Genomic DNA, 23654 nt, shown 5'->3' on the forward strand with positions numbered 1-23654 from the left:
ATTACTCAACTGAGAGAATTGTTTTTTTTTTTTTAATTGGCTGAAAAAGAACATGGAAAAGAATAAAGGTATCCTATAAAGATAAAGTACTATACGTATATTCATTTAAAACTTGTTTCTTGATTTAAATTGGATTCTTTTTGAAAGGGTTGACATAATTTTTCACAATAATTAATAATAATTAAATTATGGCGATATATTTCTTCCCTGAAGCTGATGATCATTAAATTGTTACACAAAATTAGCATTGTACTTTAAAATTGCTCCAACTAAAAATTACTTCACTGGCCTCTGGTTATAACTTAGTTTTTTTTCCATGTTAAAAAATGTTAAGATTAATAAAGCTGCGCAAAATGTAAAAAATAAAAAGACATTAGGATTCAGAAAGCTTCTTTATTTGTAATACCAAATACCAACATTATTTCCACTCTCGAGGTTCAGATAAACATGACAATAGATGCGTTTTTTTTTTTAAACCTATTTTTGGATTGAATTTTATTTAAGTGCGTAAGAGTATTTTAATGCACAGTTTTTTTCTTTAGTATAACAAATTCCTCTCACTTCCCAGCAGTGTGAGCCAAAGCCGCCCTTGAGCACAGCGTGAGGGGTTTATATCGCTATTGAGCATTTGTATTTCATTTCTACACTGAACATTTTCTGCATTTTTTTGCGTGAAATATGCAGTGCAGTCCTAAGATCCCAGTAAGACGGTTGGACTTGTTTCACCAGTGACTACCAACCCACTCCTCTCTCAACAAGCTGTGTCCTGAGAATACAGTGTTTGCCCTTAGGAAGAATTACCTCATAACTCCAATTGTACTTGAACAAGAATGAAGACAACATTTAACTGCACAAAATAGCCCAAATTTCAAGGGGGAAGTGACATCAACACCATGGCCCATCTTATTTCGCTACATTTACAGGCTCAGTGCGTGTTGATGTACTTTACTACTCAAGGATCCGCAGGTTAAATTCCAACATTTTTGAAAACTTCTTTGCATGTATTCATAATAAACAAAAAAAAAATGCAGTGGTTGCTAATCGCAAAGCTACAAACTCCATTATTTATCTCAGTGCAAAATTAAAGTATTTTAGCACAGTCAAATTCCTTTACTTCATGTTATATCTCCAATAGATCTCCTTCCTTATTACTCGCATAGAAATCGAATGAGTCAGTAAACTCATAATATAGCCACGTTGATATTTAAATTGGTGCAATACATTTGAGCGTATAAACCATTTTAAGGCAAAAGCACAAGCAAAAGCCATAAAGGTAGCACTTCCATTCTTAAATCATAGTTAAAACTTCAGCATAAAATACAAATCTATAGATTTATATAGTACTTTGGTCCCCATTCAGTAATCAGTCTTCATGTAAGTATACTTCTGTTTCCTCATCCTTCAATTAGAAAAATAGATCATACATTAGGGCCTTTGTAGTTTGAATGTCTCCTTATAAAAATATGTTCTTTATGCACTTTTTTTTTTCCAGAGAAAGAACTATAAGTCAAAAGTGAGAGAAAAAAAATGGCGATTGTCTTGTGTTAACGGCGTCTATCCGGAATGCATAGATTGTCGTTGTTAAAATGTTCAACAAGTCACAAAAGATGACTCGTCTTTTTACCTGTCGTTTGTTACTAATCAGTTCATACAGACACCATGTTTTAGTTGTTTTTTTTCTTTTTACATTTGGGGTTGTCTACTAATGGTTTCAGAGATAACAAATTAAATGTCACCGTAGGCGGCTTATTCCGGTTTGGGCTCTGGAGTCTCGCTCTTGGGTTCGACCTCATCGTCACTCTCGACCCCAGTGCGGGTCACGATACGACGCATGGTGAAGGGGAGGTCGCCACGTCTATAATAAAGAACAAAGGCAACAATTAAGTATAGCTACCTAAAAGGCACACTATTACATGGGAGGTAAATACAGCGACAATTTCAGAAAACTTTCTCTGCTCACCTCAACTTGCTTTTGAGGCTTGTCACCTCACGGTTCATCGACTCTGCTGACTCGGTGGCATCTTCCAGCTCCCTTTGCAATTTTCGTCGGTTTGCGTTTGCTCGCTGAGCCTCTTCTTCGGCCTCTTCCAGTTGACGTTTCAGCTGCTTCATACGCGAGTTCAATTTGTCCGCCTGGTAGACAAATTAGCACAAAAAGACCCACTTGAAATTCCCACCATTATCTAGACTAGCTAGTTCATCCAAAACAATGAACAAACTCCATAGATACAAGGAGTTATTATTTTGACATGTGAATATGGGAAAACTAAAGGATAAGTCTCTTTTAATTTCAAAATAGTGTGAACACAACAGTATTTCAGTTCAATTTTAAATATTTTAGTTAACAGTTTTGTCATTTCATTTGTTTTGTTAGTGACGAGCTCGACTCCACTGAGGCCAAAGAATGCAAAAAGTGGGGGGACAAAAAAAACAAACCTGGTCTTTGTACTGCTCCGTGTTACGTCGCTCATCATCCACCTGGAGAACAACCTCTTTCAGTTTCTTCTCGGTACGTCTCACAAGTTTGGAGGCACTTTGTCTCTCTCTGGGTAAATGAGCAAAAGAACGGTTTAGACTCCAATTGCGTCATGGTATTCTATCTTTCTCTATCGTTTCTGATAAGTTTACCTGGTTTCAAAGTCCAGTTGCTCCTCCAGTTGAGCAATTTTGGCCTCCATGGCAGTCATATTGGCCTTGTATTTGGACTTGACTGTCCCTTCAATCTCCTGCAGCTTGAGCTTTAGGTCCTTGTTCTGACGCTCCAACTGGGAACGGGCACCTTCGACGCGCTGAGAAGAGCTACGCTCGGCGGCCAGTTCCACAGTCATCTGCTCAGTCTGCGGTAATGAGGGATGATAACTTTAAAGCCTTGTTTTGAACATGATTTTGAAGACAATGATAAAAGAAGCTGACCTGAAGCATTGCTTTCTTCAGCCTGTCATTGATCAGCTCAGTATTACACTGCTCCTCCTCCACCTCTTCCTCCAACTGAGCAATACGAGCCTCCAGGCGCCGCCTATCTTCTGCGACTTGAGCACTATAAGTCATAAAAAGGGTTAAAAAGGAACAGTAGGACGGAAAGGAGGTTTGAGACATGTCTTACTTTTTGGTAGCCTGGTTATTAATCTCATCCTGCAGCTCGTCTCTTTCCTGCTGAGCCTGTCTCTTCACTCGTTCTGCAGCCGCTAGTTCCTGTACAGTGAATGACATTATGACAAGACTGTGATGCGCTTCAATTTGTCTTTATATGAATTCGTATTGAAGAAATGCACAAAATAGAGATTTAAAAAGGTGGAGTCTGTACAAATAATGACCTCCTGCATCTGGAGCATATCGGCTTCCATGCTCTTCAACTTCTTCTCAGTCTCTTTGCTCTGGGCAAGGATATCCTCTCTAGACATACGAGTGTCTTCCAGTTCTCTAATAAGTTCTTTCATCTGGGCCTAAGGAGCATAGAAAACAATTTAAAAACCAAGTTAAAGGGTAAAGGATTGAGCAGAGTTGTCCCAAACGTATAAACAGCAACTGACTTGGATTTTCTTCAATTGTTTGAGTGCTTCTTCACGATTTTTGTTGGCCATGTCAATGCCTGCTTCCAACTCCTTCAGGTCCAGCTCCAGTTTCTTACGTGAAGCAACGGCAGCGGAACGCTGCTTCCGCTCATCCTCAAGCTCCATTTCCATCTCACGGACCTGAAAAAACATACGGTTAGGAGAATATGCATTTGGTACTCCAGAGTAAAGACAAGGTAATCCAACGGTGTGTATTTTTTTTAATTCTCATGATATAATCCATTGAACAATACTAGGTTTTCTTTTTGTCCCATCAATTCATTCTTAACATGTATTTATCACGCAAGACAGTACCTGTTTGATCAAAGACCTCTTCTTCTCTTCCCCCATCTCATCCCGTCCTGTCAGGTCTCTCTCATATTGAGCCTTCATGGCCTGCATGTTGACCTCCAGGCGCAGTTTGGCATCTTCAGTTGCCTGCAGCTCATCCTCCAGCTCCTCCAGCTGGGTCTTCATCTCCTCTAGCTGCTGCTCCATTGCACGTTTAGATTTCTCCAACTCGTGAACCTGCACGATATATTAGTTTGTTTTGTACTTTTCACAAATCTCCAAGAAAAAGGTAATCTCTGAAAAGTTGACCATACATTCTTTCCGACATCATCCTTGGATGACACCAAATCCTCCATTTCAGCCCGAAGCAATTTGTTGCTGCGGTCTTGGTCCTCCTTCAGATCAATCAGGGATTCCAGCTCACGGGCCAAAGACAAAGCCCGAGTCTCTTTCTCGCGGGCCTCAGCTTCAGCCCGATCTCGCTCCTCTGCGTAACGTGCAGATATGGTCTTCTCCTCTGCTAGCATCTGGACAGAAGTTAGGTAGGTTACTCATGCTCAACCACAAGACAGACCTTTTAGACATTTTCAAATGTAAGCTCACCTGGTCAAACTTCTTTTGCTTCTTCTCTAGGTTGGATACAATTTGTCGGAGGTGGTCCTGATCTACAACCATGTCATCCAATTCTTGCTGGAGACGGGTCTTGGTTTTATCCATTTTGTCATAAGCAGAGCATTTCTCTTCCAGGCGCAGGCATGTTGCTTCCAAGTCTCTTTGCATCCTCTTCCTTCCTTCTTCAGCACTCTCCAAACAACTGGAGTCTTGCTCAAGTTTCTTCTTGAATTCCGTCAGCTAGTAGAAAGAAAATAACGGCATAAATGGTGCAATTATTACCCATACTGGAAAATTAGATTGTTAGTGAATAATTCAGACCGTCAATAAAGCAAAATTGAGAAGTCCAGTCAGTGTTGTTTTTCATACCTGAGCGTGAGCCAATTGAAGCTGTTTTTCCACATTTCTTTTAGCTTCTTCTTCCTCCTCCAGCTGTTCCCTCAAGTTATTCTGCTCATCCTCCAGCTGACGCAGACGGGTTCCCATTGACAGTTTTTGCCGTGTTTCTTCCTGAAGTACTTCCTGACATTGAGAAAAATAGATTTTTTTTATAGAGGAGTTGACATCAGGGTTTTACAAGCCTGCTAGGCCATTAGGCTTTTCTAACACATTGCTTGCCATTTATAATAACCAATCCAAATCAATTAAGCAGGACTGGTTGCGAATAGATACGTTTCAGTGCCATTGATGTCATTTAGTCTAGTTTGACTAGGCTATTCTCCTCCGTCAAAATGGATATCTAGCACCATGGACAGCAGCCAAGCAATTAACAAACATGTTTTATCTGCTGATCATTATGCAAATACTTCAATTATAAAAAAGGGGCTTTAAAATGTGTCCAAGTTTATTAAAAATAAATAAATAAATACACCAAGTACTACTGTGTGGATGAAAGTATACCTGAACATCCTGGAACTGAGACTCCAGTGAGGAGTGGTCTTTGGTTGCCTTAATGGACTTTGACTCCACATCATTTAGGAGGAGATTGACGGTTTCCAGTTCTGCCTGTGGATAGTTAAATACACATTTTTATTTTAACATTCAGGCCTCTAAGCATTTAATGGATACACGAGGCACATTTTCTTTCTGACTAATAGTGTACCTTAAGAGCACAAACAGGAATTCAAAAACATACCTGCATTTTTGTAGATTTCTCGGCGAGCTCCATCCTCTGACGCTCTGTCTCGGAAAGTTTCAGCTGCAACTCTTGAACCTGCGCTTCAGCCTTTTTCCTACGATGTTCTGAATCTCCTTTCCCCTGCATCAGGCTCTGAAGCTCAATGGTCAGTTCATTCCTCTCAGATTCCAGAGCCTGTTTGGCCTTCTCCATGGACACTTTATTCTGCAGGACAGGTCATTTTAAACAAAAAAAAATGACATTTAATTCACTTGCTTAAAAAAAAAAGTAATAATTCGAAGTTAAAATGTTACAATACCCGCTTTGCCTGCTCCAGCTGCTCATTTAATTCATCAAAACCTTGACCATGTTTCTGTCTCATGTCAACCATTTGCTGTTCATGCATTCTGGCCTCATCTTCTAGAGCCCTCTTGAGCTGGGCAACTTCTGTCTCGCGCTTGGATCTGAGCAGGGAAAGCACATTCAGAAAAAGGATTTAGTATTGTCTCAGTATTAATATCAATTAAACAGAAACTTTGGTTCATTCCTTTCGTAGGACTCATGGTCACAACAATAACTCTTGAGGGTAATTAGAGGGGTTGGTTGTTACACTTAAGAGGGCGGCGTTGTACAATATCAGAATTAAAATGTTCAAAATATGTAGGGTCTTCACTATTCTCTTTCACAATAAATTTCTAGTTGAGAAAGCATAAAAAGACAGAGCTGCAGCTTGATTTACATTCCGTACACCCTTCTCCCTGACATAACGAGGATCCCCGGTTATGAGCAGCTTATGTATATATTAACATGACTACCTTAGTTCTTGCTGAGCAGCAGTAGAGTCAAGTGTGTCCTCCAGCTCAGTCTTGAGAGCTTCCAGTTCTTCTCCAAGGTCCCGACGATGTTTCTCGGCTTTGGTACGGGACTGTCGCTCCATCTCTAGATCATCTTGGAGTTCTGATATCTGAGCATCCATCTCTCGGATTTTTTTATGAGCCATATTCTTTTGTGCTGCTTCCTCCTCAATCCTAAAAACAAAAAAAAGGTACAATTCTTAGATTAGCATGTAGAATTTCTCACAAACATTTGTAAAAGTGATGAGCCATGTCATCCAGAATCACCTGGCTAGAGCGGCTTGTAGCTCTTCTTCCTTTTTGGCCAACTGAGCACGGAGTTCAGCAATCTGGGCCTGCAACTCAGCAATTTGGTCGTGCACGTCGGTGAAGTCACCCTCAAGTTTGCGTCGGTTCTTTTCCAGCTCTTGCCGTTGCTTCTCCTCCCTGCGCAGTCGGTCTGAAAAATGTTACCACAAACTTGTTAATAGGAAATACTTTGGTGAAATCAAAACCTGCAGTTATAACATTACATTCTACCTTCAACATCTGTGATCATGGCCTCGTGTTTAGTTTTAAGTTTTTGTAAGCTCTTGGATTTCTCTTCCTCTTCAGCAAGGTTGGTAGTGAACTCCAATATTCTGTCCTCCATCAACTTTTTCTCCTATATTCACAAAGGAGTTAAGTACACAATCTATTGTATTCTGTTATAATGAAAAATACATTCAAACCTTGAGAAGTTTGGCATTCTGATCATCTAGGACCATTACATGCTCTTCAAACTTCTTCATTTTGGCCTCCATTGTGACCTTTTCCAGTTGTAGCTTCTGTCTAGCTCCCTCTTCCTCATCCAGCTGTTGCTCCAAGTCCTGTTTTTATACCAATTTGAATTAGGCACCAATACCATACAAGTCTAGGGCTTGTTTAGGGAGTGAATGTCTCCCAACTTACGGAAATATTTTGCTGCATCTTCTTTTTCTCAGTTGACAGCTGAGAAGCACGCTCTTCCTCCTCCTCCACACGGGCTTCCAGATCGTGGAGTATCTCTTCTAGTTCTTGCTTCTTGGCAGCCAGGCGAGCTCTCATTTCTTCAGCTTCAGCACAAAGTTCTGTTTCAGCCTGAAGCTGTTCCTGCAGCGCCATCTTCTCGGCATTTAGCTACACAAGCAGAGGGTACAGCATTCAAACATTGGCTTATTTTTTTTTTTACTTGGTAAGCTTTAAAAAGATAGCCATTTGATGAAAATACTTTTTAGGTGAATAAGCAAGTGTAGGCAAATACTGGCATGACTCATTTGAGGGAAGATCTGTATTGCAATTTAGCCCTCAGAAAATGATGGCTTATCACTCAATCAAAGCCATAAAAGTCATGACATCATTAGAGTGACAAGCTTTTGCGCTTTAGAATTAAATGGTTTGCCCGCACTATTTTTTGCTGATATTCACAAGCTTTGGAAGTATTCTATGCTTGATCCCTTTCTAATCAAATGTCATTAGTCAATTGACAGTTAAGGTAAGGGCCATTTTCATCTGCCACATTTAAACCAATTCCATTAGAAAAAAAAAAAGCTCCAAATTCCAATTGCATTATCCGACCACAATAAACAGTCCTCTTTAATTATTTCATTGTACCTGCTGATGTTGGTCTTCCAGTTCCTGTAGTTGTTGTTGAGTATATATTTGCTTTTCCTTCACTTTGCTCAACTCATCATCTTTGGCCTGCATCTCTTCTTCTTGTCTGCTTACTTGAAGCAAAGGCTTCACCTGTGAACATAATTTTTTAAAGCTCATGAAATGTAAAAGAACATTATACATATTAACGTTTTTTTTAATCAGAAAAAGGGAAGAGAGAAATTGATTAGAATTTAATCTCACTCCTCACAGTTTAAATTACTAATTGGATACCTATCTTTGGAAATGACAGACCGAGTTATATATTGTGGACTAGTGAGCTTTTACTTTTCAAAGACTCGCCACAAATTTCAGGGAGGAATCAGGGTTCTGATTCTTACCTTTGTGAATAGCCTCCACCACTGCCAGTTTCGAAGTTTGAGATAAGCAGCACAATTCCTCTGAATCACCTTCATTGCAGTCAATTGCTGTTGTCGCCTTGAAAAAGCTCTGCAAAAGATTTCAAAAATAAAAAGTTACGACAAAATTCATTTTATTTTCAGACATACTTCTTTAGCTAAAAAAGGGAGTGTACTAAAGGGCTATTATATTTACCTGCGGGCCAAATGGCCTCTGCACCAAGCCTGGAAACTAATGATAATGTCTGTGATTTTCATGTCCCTCTCTTCTTCCAGGTGAGCAAGAACTCCAGCTCTGAAGAAAACTTTACTTTGCCCAATGCGGTAGAGATTGGGATCGAGTTCCAGGCCTTTAATCTGAAAGCGAAAAGCACATTCATATTATTTGGGATGCCTTGACTATAGACAAAACAGAAAACGAGAAACTCTTACCATCAGCACACAAGCCTGCTTTCCATCCATGAAGCCTTTGGGAATAGCATTTGGAGTAAGGATTTCATACCTGGGTGAAGAGAAGATAATGCTTAGTGTATTCTGGCACATACAGACTATAACAGAAAACCATGTCTTTATTATTTGACTACCTCTGTCTGAACTCCTGGAAGACAATTCGGTTGGGAAAGCCTTGTCTGCATATACGAATCCCCTCCAGGACACCATTACATCTTAGCTGATCCAAAACCAGATGTGGGTCGAGTTTTCCAGCCTACAGAGGGCAAAATGAAGGAATAATAGTGAATATAATTCAGGGATAGGTTTCAAACTATGTTTATTGACACCCTGGTTTATTTTCTAGTGTGTTTGCATTTCTCTGATACCTTTTTCTCATGGTTGGGGATGATACAGCGAACAAAGTTTGGATTCGTGTTCCTCAGAGTGGCCATGAGTTTGGACAGTTGCTCTTTGTAAAGCTGACCTACGGTGCGGAACATGCCCTTGCGGGTTTTAAAAGCACCTGGCATCTCTGACATGCCGGAAACCTTATCCAGGCCAACTATGCGATCAACTATAAAAAAACAGCAAGAGAAAAACATCGATTAATTACTAAAAACATTTCAATTGAAATCAGACAAATGGTGATGGGAAAAATCCCCCAAAAATGCATGACAGACAAAATGCACCATCCACTTCCTCAGAGTGGACAACCACCAAAAGAAAGTAGTGGATAAAGAACTAGAAACAATAACACCACACAATAAATGGGATGCACATTGAAACTAAGGGGGAAGTACAATCCAGTGAGGTGTGGAAAGACTATGATTACAAAACAATAGGAAGGGCAAAACAGTGCAGTGGGGGAGAATGTCAACTGTTCACGCAGTAGTCTGGTGTGAAAACTGTGTGTGGCAGTTTAGTTAATGTACATGTGCACTGAAAAGGTGACAAACTTGTTACAGCGGGCATTTATTTGTTGTGAGGACCCAACAAAGGGGAGAAAAACCAAACCCATGCAGCATATACCCATTTCTGCAGTACCCATGACCACCACCAGGAGTCCCATACAACACTATTTCATTGGAGAAGGAAAAGGAGAGTTCAATGGAGCAAAAAGTGGTAGGTTTAAAAAGGAGTCATGCACAGTCATAACTTGAATATTTCACTGATGTTTCTTAAATATAGGCTTTTAGACCAAAAGTAGGTTTGATTGATCACTGGGGAAAAACCGATGGATCATAAATATGTTAAAGACAGTAGGAATGATAGGAAACGAACAGCACATACAAGAAAAACCTTGTCACCTGAGTCTGAGTGTAGTATAGGAAAACGCTGATAAAAATAGGCTCTCTGAGAATTTTGAACCTCTGAGTGCCAAAGACATTTGGGTCAAAATGTAACATACAATGGAGCCAAACAAAGGAAGAGGATTTAAAGAAAAGGTAAAAACAGAGGTACGCAAGGACAGTAAAAAGAAAGAAAGCAGTGAAATGAAAAACAGAATGAAATGGCCTATTAGCTATCAGTGCCATTCACGGTGATGGATGCCCATCTACATGGCTTTCATCATCAGTTTTCCTTATGTTTGCGATAGGCAGAGTATTTAGTGTTGCTAATTATGTTAACATTTACTTCTAGTTTCAGTTTAATAATGCACTGAGTGAGGGTGGACGGACTATCTCAAATGTTAAAAGCCTCTGATGAGGAAGGATTACAGATAATATCAGATTTCAATAACTACTCCCAAACCTACCGTCCTTCCATAGTTCAGAGACAAATTTGTCTGTTGACTGGTTGAGCAGTGAGGCAACATTGTCATTCAAAGGATCCATGTTCTTCATCAGCCACTCATCAGCTTTATAATCAACCTGTTGAATGAAGAAAATGGCGTCAACATCTATTTGTAGTCATTGGTTAATGACATTGAGTAATAATGGAAAAAGTACTAAAGAAAACATTTGTTTGCTCACCTTGCCAGCATAATGGATAATACAGAAATCAGCTTCATCCTTCAGTTTCTTAGGTTTAAAAAACTTAGGGTGGGTGCCTTGCTCCTGCAGCACTTTCTCAACAAAGCTTTTGTCTGTAGCTTTGGGAAACCAGCACTCCTCATCCAGCAAAGCTAGAATACCAGGAGGGCTGGCCTGCAGACAAAGGTAAAATTTTGCTGCTTAATATATTAAATACCAAGTACTCCAGCACACAAAATTCCACCAACAACTCACAGGTTTCTCAATGAGTTCAATGCAAGGCTGCAGGTCAAGTCCGAAATCAATGAAGCTCCACTCTATGCCTTCTCTTTGGTATTCCTCTTGCTCCAGGATGAACATGGTGTGGTTAAAGAGCTGCTGCAGCTTCTCGTTAGTGTAGTTGATACACAACTGCTCGAATGAGTTCAGCTGTAAAAAAAGAAAAAGTGAAATCCATGTTATGACCACTATTTTTGACAGGCATCATAATCGCAGCAAATTACTGATCAAAAACAAATTGAATAATAATGATGAGGAGAATATAAGCTGCATCAAAGAGGTTTGGTTTACCTCAAAGATCTCAAAGCCAGCAATATCCAAGATGCCGATGAAAGATGCTCCTTGTCTCTTGGTTTTGTCTAGGGCTTTGTTGATCCTCATCACCAACCAGCGGAACATTCTCTCATATGTAGCTTTAGCCAAGGCCTCCACAGCAAATTCTGCTTGCTCCTGGGTCTGGGCCTTTTGGACATAGTCTCGACCCACCTTTATCCTTGGTGTTAGGATGGCCCTGGTCAAGTCTGTGACATTCATACCCATGAGGTGGCAGACCTTTTGGGCAGCTGGAAGTTGGAGCAGGTGAAAAAAGATTGGAATGTGTGAACAAAGGAATTGGAGGAATAATGTACATAAGTGCCTCTACACAAGTGATGAAGTTAAGAGTATGAGCACAATCAAATTTGGTTAAGTTAATAAACAAGAAAAATCCACTCTACCTGTGTTGTCAGGCATGGAGGCTTGATCAGTATGACGCTCCTTTTTGAAGCTCACGTTGCCCAGTTGCATTACAGATGCCACCACCTTCAACATGCCTTCACACAAAAAAAGAAACACAAAAATTCCCATTAAGTCAACATAGAGCTGGGTGAAATGGCCCAATTCTAAAATCTGAAATTTAAATAACTGCTTGTTACTCTTTTTAGCAAAAAAAAAAAAAACAACTTGAATCAGAAACATTAGGGCTCAAACTAATTCATTAATTTAGCACCCCCAGCCTAAATAAATTTACTCGAAATGGTTTGCCAATAAGCTTTACCGATCTGCTCGTCCTCTGGGATACTCATAATCCTCATAGCATCCATAGTCTCTGCAAACATGTCCTTGTCCTGTTGCCCGGGAATTGTCACGTTTCCATTGGAAAGGAAGCGGTAGTTGTTGTAATTTTCAAGGAGTAGCTCGGCTAAAGAAATGACAGTGAGAGCATATGAAAATTTGCAAATAACCCATGCGTAAAGTGACGGCGAGCACGGGAATTACCACGCAATTTATCTCCAGCTCCTGTGAGCAAGTAATAGAAGATATGGAATGTCCGTTCTTCCTTGGCCTGACGAATGGCACGGGACTTCTCGAGCAAATCTAGGAACCGGTTTGTCAAGGATAATCTTACAGATGTATCCACCCCACCCAAATTGTTTTTGTTTTGAGGACATGTTATCCACACTTTCATACAACCTCATAGATAATTGACAACAAAATAATAAGTGTAGAATAAGGATACAAGTTTCAATATTTGCACCAACAATATAACCGTTGACATCAAAATTGATCCGGATGAATTTGCCCTAAAGAGAAAAAGACATTACTCAAAGTGCATACATTTTAAAACTCAACAAAACCAGTAACTGTGATCTTACAAATCGGGATGAGTTGTCATTTTTGACTGTCTTGGCATTTCCAAATGCCTCTAGGATAGGGTTTGCTTGCAGAAGCTGCTTCTCCAGCTCCCCCTGATGAGGAAAAAAAGCTCAATAACAATCTAAAACCATTTTTTAAAATTATAAACAGGGTCAATATATTTAAATTATTGAGATCCTTTAGTGCTGTAAATTAAAATAGATCATAAATATCATAGACATACATGTAAAATGAGAAAAGTCACTAGGAATGCCATACACAATGAAACAAACACCTAGACAACCACAAACACCCCATCACCAGAATGGAAAGATATAAAAAAAAGGAAATGGATATATTTTTCAATTAAACTGCGATACCTTTTACCTGCATGTTATTAGTAACACTTAAATTACAGACTTGTCATTTAGAAAGCAACTATACTAATAATGTGGTTTTTAAAAACAGTCGCTAAATGAGAGTCCAACCTAGATGGCTTTTGAGCAGTTGATAACAAATGAGGTAAACTATGATACTAAAGGATAAAAAAATGAACTATACAATGTTTTCCACCACGCCACACCCACAAGCCCAATGCTAATACTATATTCAAACTAAAACACCATTAAGATGCTAAAAAAATGTATCATTTGCATTTTTTAATAAAAATATAATAATAATAGCAAAGTAGCACAATAGAAAAACTGAACTTAAATAAATTGTGCAAAATGTGCATGAGTCTGCAAATTGCAGTATGGTAAATCCAGAGAGGTGGTGCTAAATTTGTAATATCTGTGGGTTGTTACGTACAAAAAAAAAAGAGATTTCACATGAAATGTCAGAAGCTGCTTAGTAATTAAAATGCTTTGGCTCAGAAATCATGAGGAAAACCCAATCCTAGACAAAAGAGAACAAACCATTGGGACAAGAGGACGCACCGAGTAGCCACAGAAATCCTGCAAAAATTCAGCCAGGCACATCTAAGTTCTGCACGTAAAAAAACAGAAACTGAAGTAACTTCCTTAATTAGGATCCCTCCTCCCCTCTCATCCTACAATTGTCTGGCTGAATTTTTTTTGTTCACAGGGACACAAACCGCTGCTGCTAATCTGACAGCAAACTTCCTTTAGACTTCCAAAAGGCTTGAGAAAGCAACCTTCCCTTTTTACCGCAACACAAGACAACACAACACAATACCCACAGCAATGTGCTCAAATGAGGGTAAGCCGCAGGATGGAGATGAGGAAATGGAGAAGGGAAGGCGATGACAGAAGCAGGTGGGGAGGAAGAACGGATAAAAAGGGAGCGAGAGTTAACTCACATGTGACAGGACCAAGCTGCTCTGTTGATGGGAAGAGAGAAATATGACAACCTCAAAAATAGAACCATGTATGGACACTGATGTGGCTTTGCCTGAACCACACTAGGTCACATTTCTGCAGTATGTGTTAAATGCCTGGCAGGCTACACAGATTTTCAAGTGTAGCCAGATGTATCTCATGTTAAATACAGTAAAGTCAAAAAAGCCAAACATTAGCAATGATGTAAAGCATCTGGTCTGTATAAAATGTCAACTCTTAGAGCAGTTACTGTATTTCAGTCTTTAAATCAGCACAACCTAACTAATCTTGATTGTCAACATTTTCTTATTGACTATATTATGCCAATAAAAGCATTATAAGCTAAATAATGTTAATGTGATTGTAAGGGTGACCCTTTGAAAGGTAATCTTGGTTTGAGCTTTTTCTTATGTTTTCATTGTCGCCTTTAAAGAAATGTAAGGGAGGCAAGACCTTTTATATTTAGGCCACATCAGCCAAAACTACATGATGGATTACCATTACATAATCCATTTACACACACCGCATCGACAGAGGTAAACAATGTGCCTATGTGTACAGTGAGCTGTTCAGTACAGAACAATATCAGCTAAGGTGTATGCTTAGTCATGAATTACAGACAGACAGTATAGAGTGATTTGAGGGATGAAGTGAGTATGTCAACTAATATTGTAAAAGTAGTATGAATTGATTTACCTGGTCTTTCTTGGTCTTGTGAGAAGAGGCTACATGAGCCAGATACTGGATTACTTTCTTGGTGTTCTCAGTCTTACCAGCACCAGACTCTCCTCTGAGAAACCAAAGGAAATAATAGTTCATTTCAACTCAAATTCTGTGCAATAACAAAATGTGCATATTCTGTAACTCACGTGCAAAGAATGGACTGGTCTTCACGATCTACAAAAAAAAAAGGTTGAGAACCAATGATTAGACGGATGATAAGTACAGAATGTTATCGTCTGTGCATCTCATTTGTATTATGGGAAACACCCCAGCCACAAAACAGGAAATCAACATCCGGCTTCTTGTAATCGAAAAGATCTGCTGGTGTGTCAGACAAAGCTAATTACAAAGTGTCTGGAGATATTCTTCTGGTTAAGAATGCGTGTTGCGGCTGAGGAAAACTGTACAAATGCAAGACGTGCCATTTGTAAAGTGCTGAAATTTCACTTTTTTGCTCACCATTATTGCACTGCTGGTGGAAAAAAAGAACCTAACAGGTTGTGGATTCAAATCCTTTACAATGACAAATGTTGCAAATGACAATAAAAACCCAAAAGAACAGATGACAAGAAAGAGGACTACATATTGAACATACCCTGCATCATGCTTCTGTAAGATATGTCAGTAATGGCATAGATATGGGGTGGCATTTCATGTTTCTTCTTTCCCTTGTACATATCAACAATCTCCTCAGAGTAGATTGGCAAGTTCTTGTAGGGATTAATGACGACACAGAAGAGCCCTGAGTATGTCTGCAGAAGAGAGAGGATACAGTTAAAAAAAACGTCAATGGACTAGTGATTCAAGTTGGCTGAGCATAAGAATAGTCTATTGAAAACATATGTACGTATATAACAAGCAATTGATCAGCATTGAGTGAAGTACTGTTTTTTTATTGCATATTTATCCCACATTCTAGACAAGTTGGCTCATTGCTGTCTGTTTTCAGTACAGAACCGAGTTCTCATGAAGTTCAACTTGGTCCTTTTCTATATTATGTAATGTCAACCCCACCCAGAAACAAGTTCAAAATGGAGAGCAAGTATTCCATTGTAAACCAGAATTGCTACATGGCAGGTTACTCAAGTCCAGCTGGCGAATCATTTCGTGGATCAAAGGCATCAAATAAACCTTTTAAAACCAAAAAATCCAAAGTGATAGTTTTTTTGGGGTTAGTTTCTTAATTCCCTCCCCCTGCCATTCCAAGATATCCCTCAAACATTTCCCACACGAGCCTACGGAGCCTCGAGGCACTCAAAAATGGAGCCTAGACCTCAAGAGGGCGCAACGGAGGGAATGAAGCCAATTGACCGGGTCATAGAAACCCAAATCATTCACAGCGCACGACATTGGGATAAACATAAATAATGATCATCAATTATGACGTCATTGCATTCCATGTTTGCCTATTAAAGACTGCATCCTGTTCAGTCAACACTGACAAAAATGGTTTTAAGGAAGGTAACCAATAGGAAAGGAACTAGGTATAGATGGAAAAATAAGTAATTTAACATGCACTTAGTTCATATTATAGACAGTTATAGTATAACAAATGCAGCCGTTTTTTTGCTGACTTGTATATGACATTTCTACAACATTTAATCAGAAGTACACACAAGTTCAGTCATTTTGAAAATGTTTTACACTCACGTATATGAGACCAGAATAGTATCTCTCCTTCAGGTTGTGCAGCACGGAGGCTTCATTCAAGCAAGTGAGCTCAGCCATGTCTTCCACCTTGCTGAACTTAGGTGGGTTCATCTTCTGGATGTCATCTTTGTTCACCCTGACCCTCTTACTGGAGTCTGCCAGCTCAACCAGGCACTCATCACCTTGCTCCTCCTTTAGGGAGCCAGCCTCAAATCCCAAACGGTCTGAGGGAACCCATACTAGTTTCTTGGAGGCCCAGTCAGCCTGCGCCAAAGGATTGTTGATCAGATTCCGGTCCGCATATAGATACTTGTTTGGGTCTGCCATGATAGCTGGGGGAAGAACAAAAAGAGAGGAAAAAAGTGAGTTATAACTAGTAAAACAATATTTATATTCTACTAAATACAAGTAAAGACTTGGTATTCTACCGGTCCAGAATTACACTTGTACTTTTGTGTCTTTGCAGCATATAAAGTTCTTTACAGAAGTTATAAATAAAAGTAAATGGATGCTTGGATTGGGTCACGTCAACATAAAATACTTTTTTTCATGTTACAGAGTACATGTTAAATGTAAACAATCCGAATGATGTTAATATTCACTATTAATTTTCCTGTTCACCTTTTGTTGCAGTTAATGTTTTTACTGCACACATGCAAAATCTAAACAAAGTCAAGAATACAGTAGTAGTATGCAGAGTCATCGTAATTTCAAAGCATATTGCTAACCCACATTACACATAGCCTGAACCTTTAAGAGCTCATATAAAGCAGTGTTTTGACAGGGAGTGCTGCGGTTCAACGCTAACAGAAAGTGACTCGACTGGTATTACCAGTACCAAGAGGAAAGAAGGCCATGGGCTTGAAGCAACCAATAAACGAACTAGACAAAGAATCTCCTGGCAATTGATTTTCCCTACGTTGGTGACCTAGACTTTACCATTTCAGCTCAGTGCAGCTTTCCCAGGACTACCAGAGTTGTTGATGTCATGGTTTTCTTAAGCAGGTCTGCATAATTAGCAGGGCTCCTTTCCAGCAAAGTAAGACTGTCACTGTCAATATGACACTTTCAATGTTTTAGAACAGATCATTTTGTTTAACGGGATTGCAACCCATTGAAGCACATCATCTCTAATCTGTGAGAAAGAAAACCGAGAGAGCACCATTCTTCTCATGACCCCTACCTCCCTTGGTTGCAGAAGAAATCCATCATTGCTAAAACTGCCTCCAAGTCCAACTCTAGTAAAACGCCTACATCCTGTGAAACTGCAGAGGGGAAATTAGTGATGCTGTTGTTCCCGCTTGGTTCTGTACAACTTTTCTAGGCCCTAGGACACGGTCCTGTCTCTCTCCATAAGACTAAACTATCCCCCACCCACACAACAATCACCCTCTGCTGTTTATCCAGTCTTTTCAGGGTCGCATTCCTGCCATACTCACCCTCTGTATCAGGGAGAGACAAATTCCACAAATGTCTGTGCTTTATCCACTATTCCTCCCTTCTGACCGACATATTTTTACCAATTTTCCCTGCACATCAAAATAGCTTCATCTGCCCAATTAATACCTCAGAGCATATTTTAGGCACTCCCATTGTGAGAATGCATGGGTCGATTAGATGGGAACATATTCTTTCTCGTCAGTTTAATTCCAACTCTCATAATCAGCACTTTGGTAAACTACATCAAATAGACAATAATCTGTTTGTTTGTATATCTAGTGAATATTTTCCTGATTACCGAGTCTTTAATATTTTCAAAATGGTATTAATGGAAATTATTTCCAACAATACCAGATTTAAATTAGACATCTGCTTCACTTGGGCATATTGCCTGCTCAAAGTCAAATAATAATGTTAAAAAAAGCTTTAAGTTACAAAAAAAAAAATTCAAATTAGTCATCCTGTTGATTTCTATTGCACATGCTTGACACAGAAAATTTAGTGACACATATTCAACTACCTCAAGAGAGTGCTTTAAGACAAAAATAGCCAACATCTAATTTGACCTGAACTGCTCTACATTGTACAGAGAAGGAATAAAATGCTCCTACCAAACAACTTTAGAATTGGACCTTACATTTAAATTGACTTAGCGTTTCTAAAAGCAGTCAAAAGATCCATGAAATCACTCTAAAGGCCCAGTAATTTTTAATAAAGACACTTTCTAGCAATACCCGACACTGTAAACCAGGAAACACATTTTATTATAACCTCCAGATTCCTTGCCAGCCTGCAGAGTCAGTTCTATTCCTATTTCAGAAGCTGTTCCACATAAGATTACTCATTAACCGAATAGATGGTGTTTGGTATTATAGACAGCAACGTTATAAAAATACAATGGGGGAAAAAAAAACCTTGAGAATGTGTGAGAAACAAGGAGCACAAAGGAAATGGTTCCTCAACATCATACAACTCCCCAATTGCCCGGCTGAAAAAGCAGGTCAACATCAGTCAGTAAACGGAGCCCATACATCCTATCAGACTCATTCCTTTCCGCTTGACTGGCTTCCTGAGTTACTGTAATAACCAGGGGTCTTGACGCTTTTTAACCACAGAATGACCATGTAGAGGCATACTTCTGCAACTCCCATCCTGCTCCAGCTTAAGTCTTACATAGCAGTGTTGAATTAACTGTTGCATTGACAGGCATATTAAAAGCATAAGTGTCAATATTGTAGTTTGCAATAACTTGCATCACCAATTCAATAAGTCAGAAATAACCCGGAAACTATGAATACTTTTAGCACAAGACTAGAAAAAAAGCACCCGAGGTGTTTCAAATTTACACCTTCCTTATTCTGCCCAGCCCGATCAAGATTAGTTTTATGGGGGAGGCAATTGCCAAAAAGTGATAGCAAAAAGTATTTATTAAGAATTAATTTTTATATCAACCTACAGCATTGTAAAAGTGGGACAAAGCAAAAAACGGGAAAGAATTGGCAAATGACAAAAGTTTTGTCAGATTTTGAACGATGTGTAATATCTGCATTAGGCACACAATTAAGTACTATAAGAAATGAAAACCTAGTTGGAAAATAGCTTGCCTGCCTTAAAGTTCTGCATCGCCTTTCAAAATTACTTTCCACATTCCCCCAAACCAGAACCACTTAAATGGTAAGTTGGCAAATGCCATCAGCATAAAGCCGAGTTTCCATCAAGTGATATTTGACGATGCAATTTTTTGTTCCATTCCTATCACAGGGTGTGTCAAAATCACCTCTTCTGCAAAATAACTTGTATTCTACGCTGTTTGGATGCCATAATGTGAATTTATGATCTGTCAGTATTACGAACAGAATCCAAATGAGGCTATCCAGGCTAAATCAAAGTTTAAGGGGAAAATGTCTTGCCTTTAAATATAAATGATTGCTCTTGATGATTTGTCAGCACATTTGCTGATGAAAGAATAGTGGCCAAGAGGGTGTTTGTCTAATAATCATTTGCAAGGCACTCTCTGTTCAGATTACACTACTGACCACAGTGTTTGGTTATTTAACAGAAGTATTTGTAAGTGTAGAAAGTGTACACCAACTGCATTGGCTTTTATATAAATGAAGTACCCCAGCAGACCACAAAAGAATGCAGAGGGGGATTTAGAAGCACATTTTTTGTGCAAGTGGAACGTAGAATGGGCACATTTTGGCTTGACTTTATCACCCGTCTAGTTCAACTACCCCCACCGTCCATAATTATTTTTTTGGACTTTAGCCTTACCACCTGCGGCCTTTATCTGGATTACTCACTATGCGTATATGAATAAGATTGATAGATACATTTTGTATGATTTGAGCAATCATCTTTTATAACATGCAGCCACTTCCACTGAATTATCACATCGAGTGGAGTCAGAAACAAGTCTCATGATGCAGCATGCTTGCAGTGGAAGTGTTGCATAATGTTTAAAACATATTAACCACTTTGGAAGAGAGAAATGCCAGGTGGACATTACAGTACACGAAATGACCTATCAAGTCCATTGCATTAATCAATAGCTCTATAATGTAAAAAAAATGTTAACTCATTTCACTTGGCAGTACTGAAAGGACCTTTCTATGTGTGACTTATCTCAGATAATAAGATAACAGTTAAGTTTTATTCCTCAAAGTAATGCAAGGCTAGACCAGAGTCCATCTTTGTTCCTAAGAATGCAACAGTGTGCTTTCAGTCAGGGCATTTCCTGATATTGTTAGACTCTTTCAAACTGCACAGGTGTGTGGGGGAGGAAAAAGGATAAGATGGGCTGGGCTAAAAACAACTTAAAAACAAATGACTAAGGGACGAAAGCTATGGGTGATGGAAACAGAAGACAAAGGACGAAGACTGAGGCAAGGAAATGAAAGAAAATAGGGAAACACAAACAATTCTTTCAGGATATAAACTGAAAAACATGGAGCTTTTTACACATTACAATGAAAAAAGATTACATGAAAATAAAAAATCAACTGAAGGTACATTCGAATTAAGGTACGGTTAACACATGTAAGCGTTGCCGATACCAGTAGTTTGGAAATGTGTAAATATCTCATCTGACACGCAAATGTCACTTCATATATTGAAAAGTTAATTTATGATTGAAAAAAAATCATTACTTGCCTTCCCAAAGAGCATGATTGACATCATGCCACCCATTAATCTATCAACAGTTTAGGCTCAATTTACCTAAACGTTGAAATTACTGGTTTCGCTGTTATAATAAACCTATCACAAGAACTGTCAGATGCAATTTAATTGAGCTTTTTTTTTATCATTTATTCAACTCAATCAATACATAACTCAAAATAGCAAATTGGAGATGATCATGCACTTAAATTATCCAAAAAAAAAAAAATTAAATCAAGAAACCAACTAACTTGGGAATAACAACAGCCGTGACAAAAACAAGCTCTGTGCATGTCTGCATTTTAAATTATGACCACAATTTATAATAAACTTCTTCAAGTCCTTGGGGGCTTCATTGAAGACACGGTTAATTGGCTACCATGCACAGAGGCAACGTGAAAATCTCGGCAGGAGGATTACTCTAGAATGGCAGTTAAAACAGCAAAAATGCTTGCTCAGAGAAAATCGATAGCCATATACATTAGCATGTATTCCATGGCCCAGAGCAAAGTATCCTGCAAGGGAATAATGTTACATTATATCACAAATTACCCAGATTCTCAATAGCCTCAAAAGTCTATGTCCGATATTATTATTAAAGGCTATTTCAGGCGTTACCTGGGTGATCAACACGTTACATTGTTATAATCCGGCTCGTTTTCTTCTGAAGTAATTTCAAACATTAAATGAACTTTAATGTGGCGACCTCACACTGATTTCAAATGGTGGAAGCAGACATTAAACATAAAGACCATTTCTGATTACACCAATAAAAGCAAAATAGGGGCTGCTCTCCACTTGCCCTGAGCCCACAAAGACTTTGTACCATTAAAATAAATGAAAAGGTAGACTTTTCACAGCTTGTCTGACTATAAAATGGGCCAAGCATGTGTGCGTTTTCAACCGCATGTGCAAACAGAGAGGTGTGCAATCTCTACTGAGCAAATGCGGCAATACTCATCTAAAATCATTGTGGTTCTTTTTTAAATGTAATTTTAAATGAGATCTAAGCTCCACATAACAATTTGGGTCATGTAGGCTACAATTTTAGTATTGTAGCCTATATGTAATGACCTAAAATGTGGTGTACCTGTATGTGGGGGTAAGATCTTTGAGGTTTAAAATAAATAAAAATAAATAAATCACATTTAAGAGTTAAACATCTCCTCCCAGATAACCAAAAATATGCATGGTGCAGAAAAATAGGACACAGGTGGAAGCAATGACTGTGAAAAGATTCAATTCTTTTAATTAGACAATACAACAATAAATTATTACATATACTCACCAAAAAGATTCAAAAGAGTAGAATATGATTATAATCAATCAGAGTAATTAACCTCGAGCCAAATACGTCATACTAAATGTATTCCATCTTGTTGATCTGGGAATTAACACGAATTGAGAATAACCAAAATGAAGAGGGGAAAAAAATAAAAATACAATTTAAAAAAAAAAAAGAGCGCACCGTCCAATATTGAGGTGACGCGCTTGGGTGAGGTTGGGCTGGTGGACTACTGACGTCATACCCATAGTCAGACAAGTTAATCTACCCAAGTTCAATCATCAAATCAAAATGTACTTAATAATACACCAAAATGAATCCGATTTGCACGCGATCGACAGCCACTTCTTGGTTTTATTTGGGGTAAAACTAGGAACCGACCGGTCTAATTCAGCCGAATCACTTCCTGCCTCTGCCCTTGTGGCTTTTAGCCCGGGCCAGCTGCCACAACGCGGATGCTATAAATGACTTCTTCCACCCCACGATCGCCAAATAAATGCATGTACACGGGAAAAACAGTGGTTTAACTTTGCACTAAATAAGTTTGATTGTTGATTTCAGTCGATGTTTTTAAAAAAATCAGTTGCATGCGGTGCCAATCCAAACCAAGAGAGCAATGCACTACTAGCTTGCCAAGCTTCCTGGTTCTTACGCTTGAGTGACGGCCGGGCGAATTGAATGAATTATAAGAGATCCATCGTGCAAGGACATGAAGCTAAAAGTAGTTAAGTTGTAAATCATTACCTTCTTAAAAGGTGCAGGGCGCCTACGTAATGGTGGCTCAGCCGGCGTCGACGTGAGTCAAACTTTCTTTTTTTTTCCAGTCGATCGCTGCAGTTGCCGGGAGTTGAAGCTACACTACAAACAGCCGATTTCTCTGTGTCGATCTCAGCTTTTTTGTGTCTTTTTTTCCTCCCTTCTGACGCCTCTTCCTCCTTCCCACCCTCTTGACTTGAAGCTTACTGGTTCGTACAACTTTAGTTGAGTACGTTGCCCACTGGGGTGCGGTCCAAGGCGAGGCGGGCACCGTCCATGTTTAATCCGCCCCTTTTCTGTTCAAAATCATCTCTTATAGGCCAGCACTGTCCTGTGAACCAATCACCTTTCCCGTTAAAGAGAAGCCAGGGCGGGCTAAACATGCAGGCAAAAAAGCTGAACTTGAAAAAGCTCAGAAGAGGAAGGGGTTGAGATAAACAGCATGTTTAATGAGAAAGGTATGTGCATAGTAAGAATTGCTATGACCATATAAGTACCATTTACTCTCAAGAGGGGACCGCATCATCAAAATCCCCCCCCTAGTGTGTCAACAGTCTTGTCTGTCTGCA

The 23654-nt window shown here is 39.1% G+C and overlaps 1 protein-coding gene across 3 annotated transcripts; it reads right to left on the reverse strand.

The window, feature by feature from the left end:
- Positions 1-373: 373 nt before the first annotated feature.
- On the reverse strand, positions 374-23325 carry LOC144209009 (myosin-9-like). 3 transcript variants are annotated; one of them, XM_077735151.1, is made up of 42 exons: positions 23074-23325; positions 16446-16777; positions 15391-15547; positions 14942-14969; positions 14769-14862; positions 14054-14074; positions 12753-12845; positions 12617-12680; positions 12376-12474; positions 12155-12298; positions 11835-11930; positions 11410-11681; positions 11095-11268; positions 10840-11013; positions 10623-10737; positions 9253-9440; positions 9019-9140; positions 8867-8936; positions 8631-8791; positions 8417-8525; positions 8037-8168; positions 7356-7562; positions 7136-7273; positions 6945-7068; positions 6693-6864; positions 6387-6599; positions 5891-6035; positions 5590-5796; positions 5355-5459; positions 4824-4976; positions 4446-4694; positions 4157-4369; positions 3867-4079; positions 3531-3692; positions 3315-3443; positions 3104-3192; positions 2914-3037; positions 2629-2837; positions 2437-2545; positions 1961-2133; positions 1737-1855; positions 374-1399 (listed from the first exon to the last, which is right to left on the reverse strand). In XM_077735151.1, exons 2-41 carry the CDS (start codon positions 16770-16772, stop codon positions 1747-1749), a joined length of 5883 nt encoding a protein of 1960 aa, XP_077591277.1. In that variant the 5' UTR covers positions 16773-16777; positions 23074-23325; the 3' UTR covers positions 374-1399; positions 1737-1746. The 3 variants fall into 3 exon arrangements, with proteins under 3 accessions (XP_077591277.1, XP_077591276.1, XP_077591278.1); XM_077735150.1 differs by having other exon boundaries at positions 374-1855; positions 23074-23324; XM_077735152.1 differs by lacking the exon at positions 14054-14074 and having other exon boundaries at positions 374-1855; positions 23074-23324.
- Positions 23326-23654: the final 329 nt, after the last annotated feature.

Source organism: Stigmatopora nigra, chromosome 15 (genome assembly GCF_051989575.1).
Source record: "Stigmatopora nigra isolate UIUO_SnigA chromosome 15, RoL_Snig_1.1, whole genome shotgun sequence".
Lineage (NCBI taxonomy): Eukaryota > Metazoa > Chordata > Actinopteri > Syngnathiformes > Syngnathidae > Stigmatopora > Stigmatopora nigra.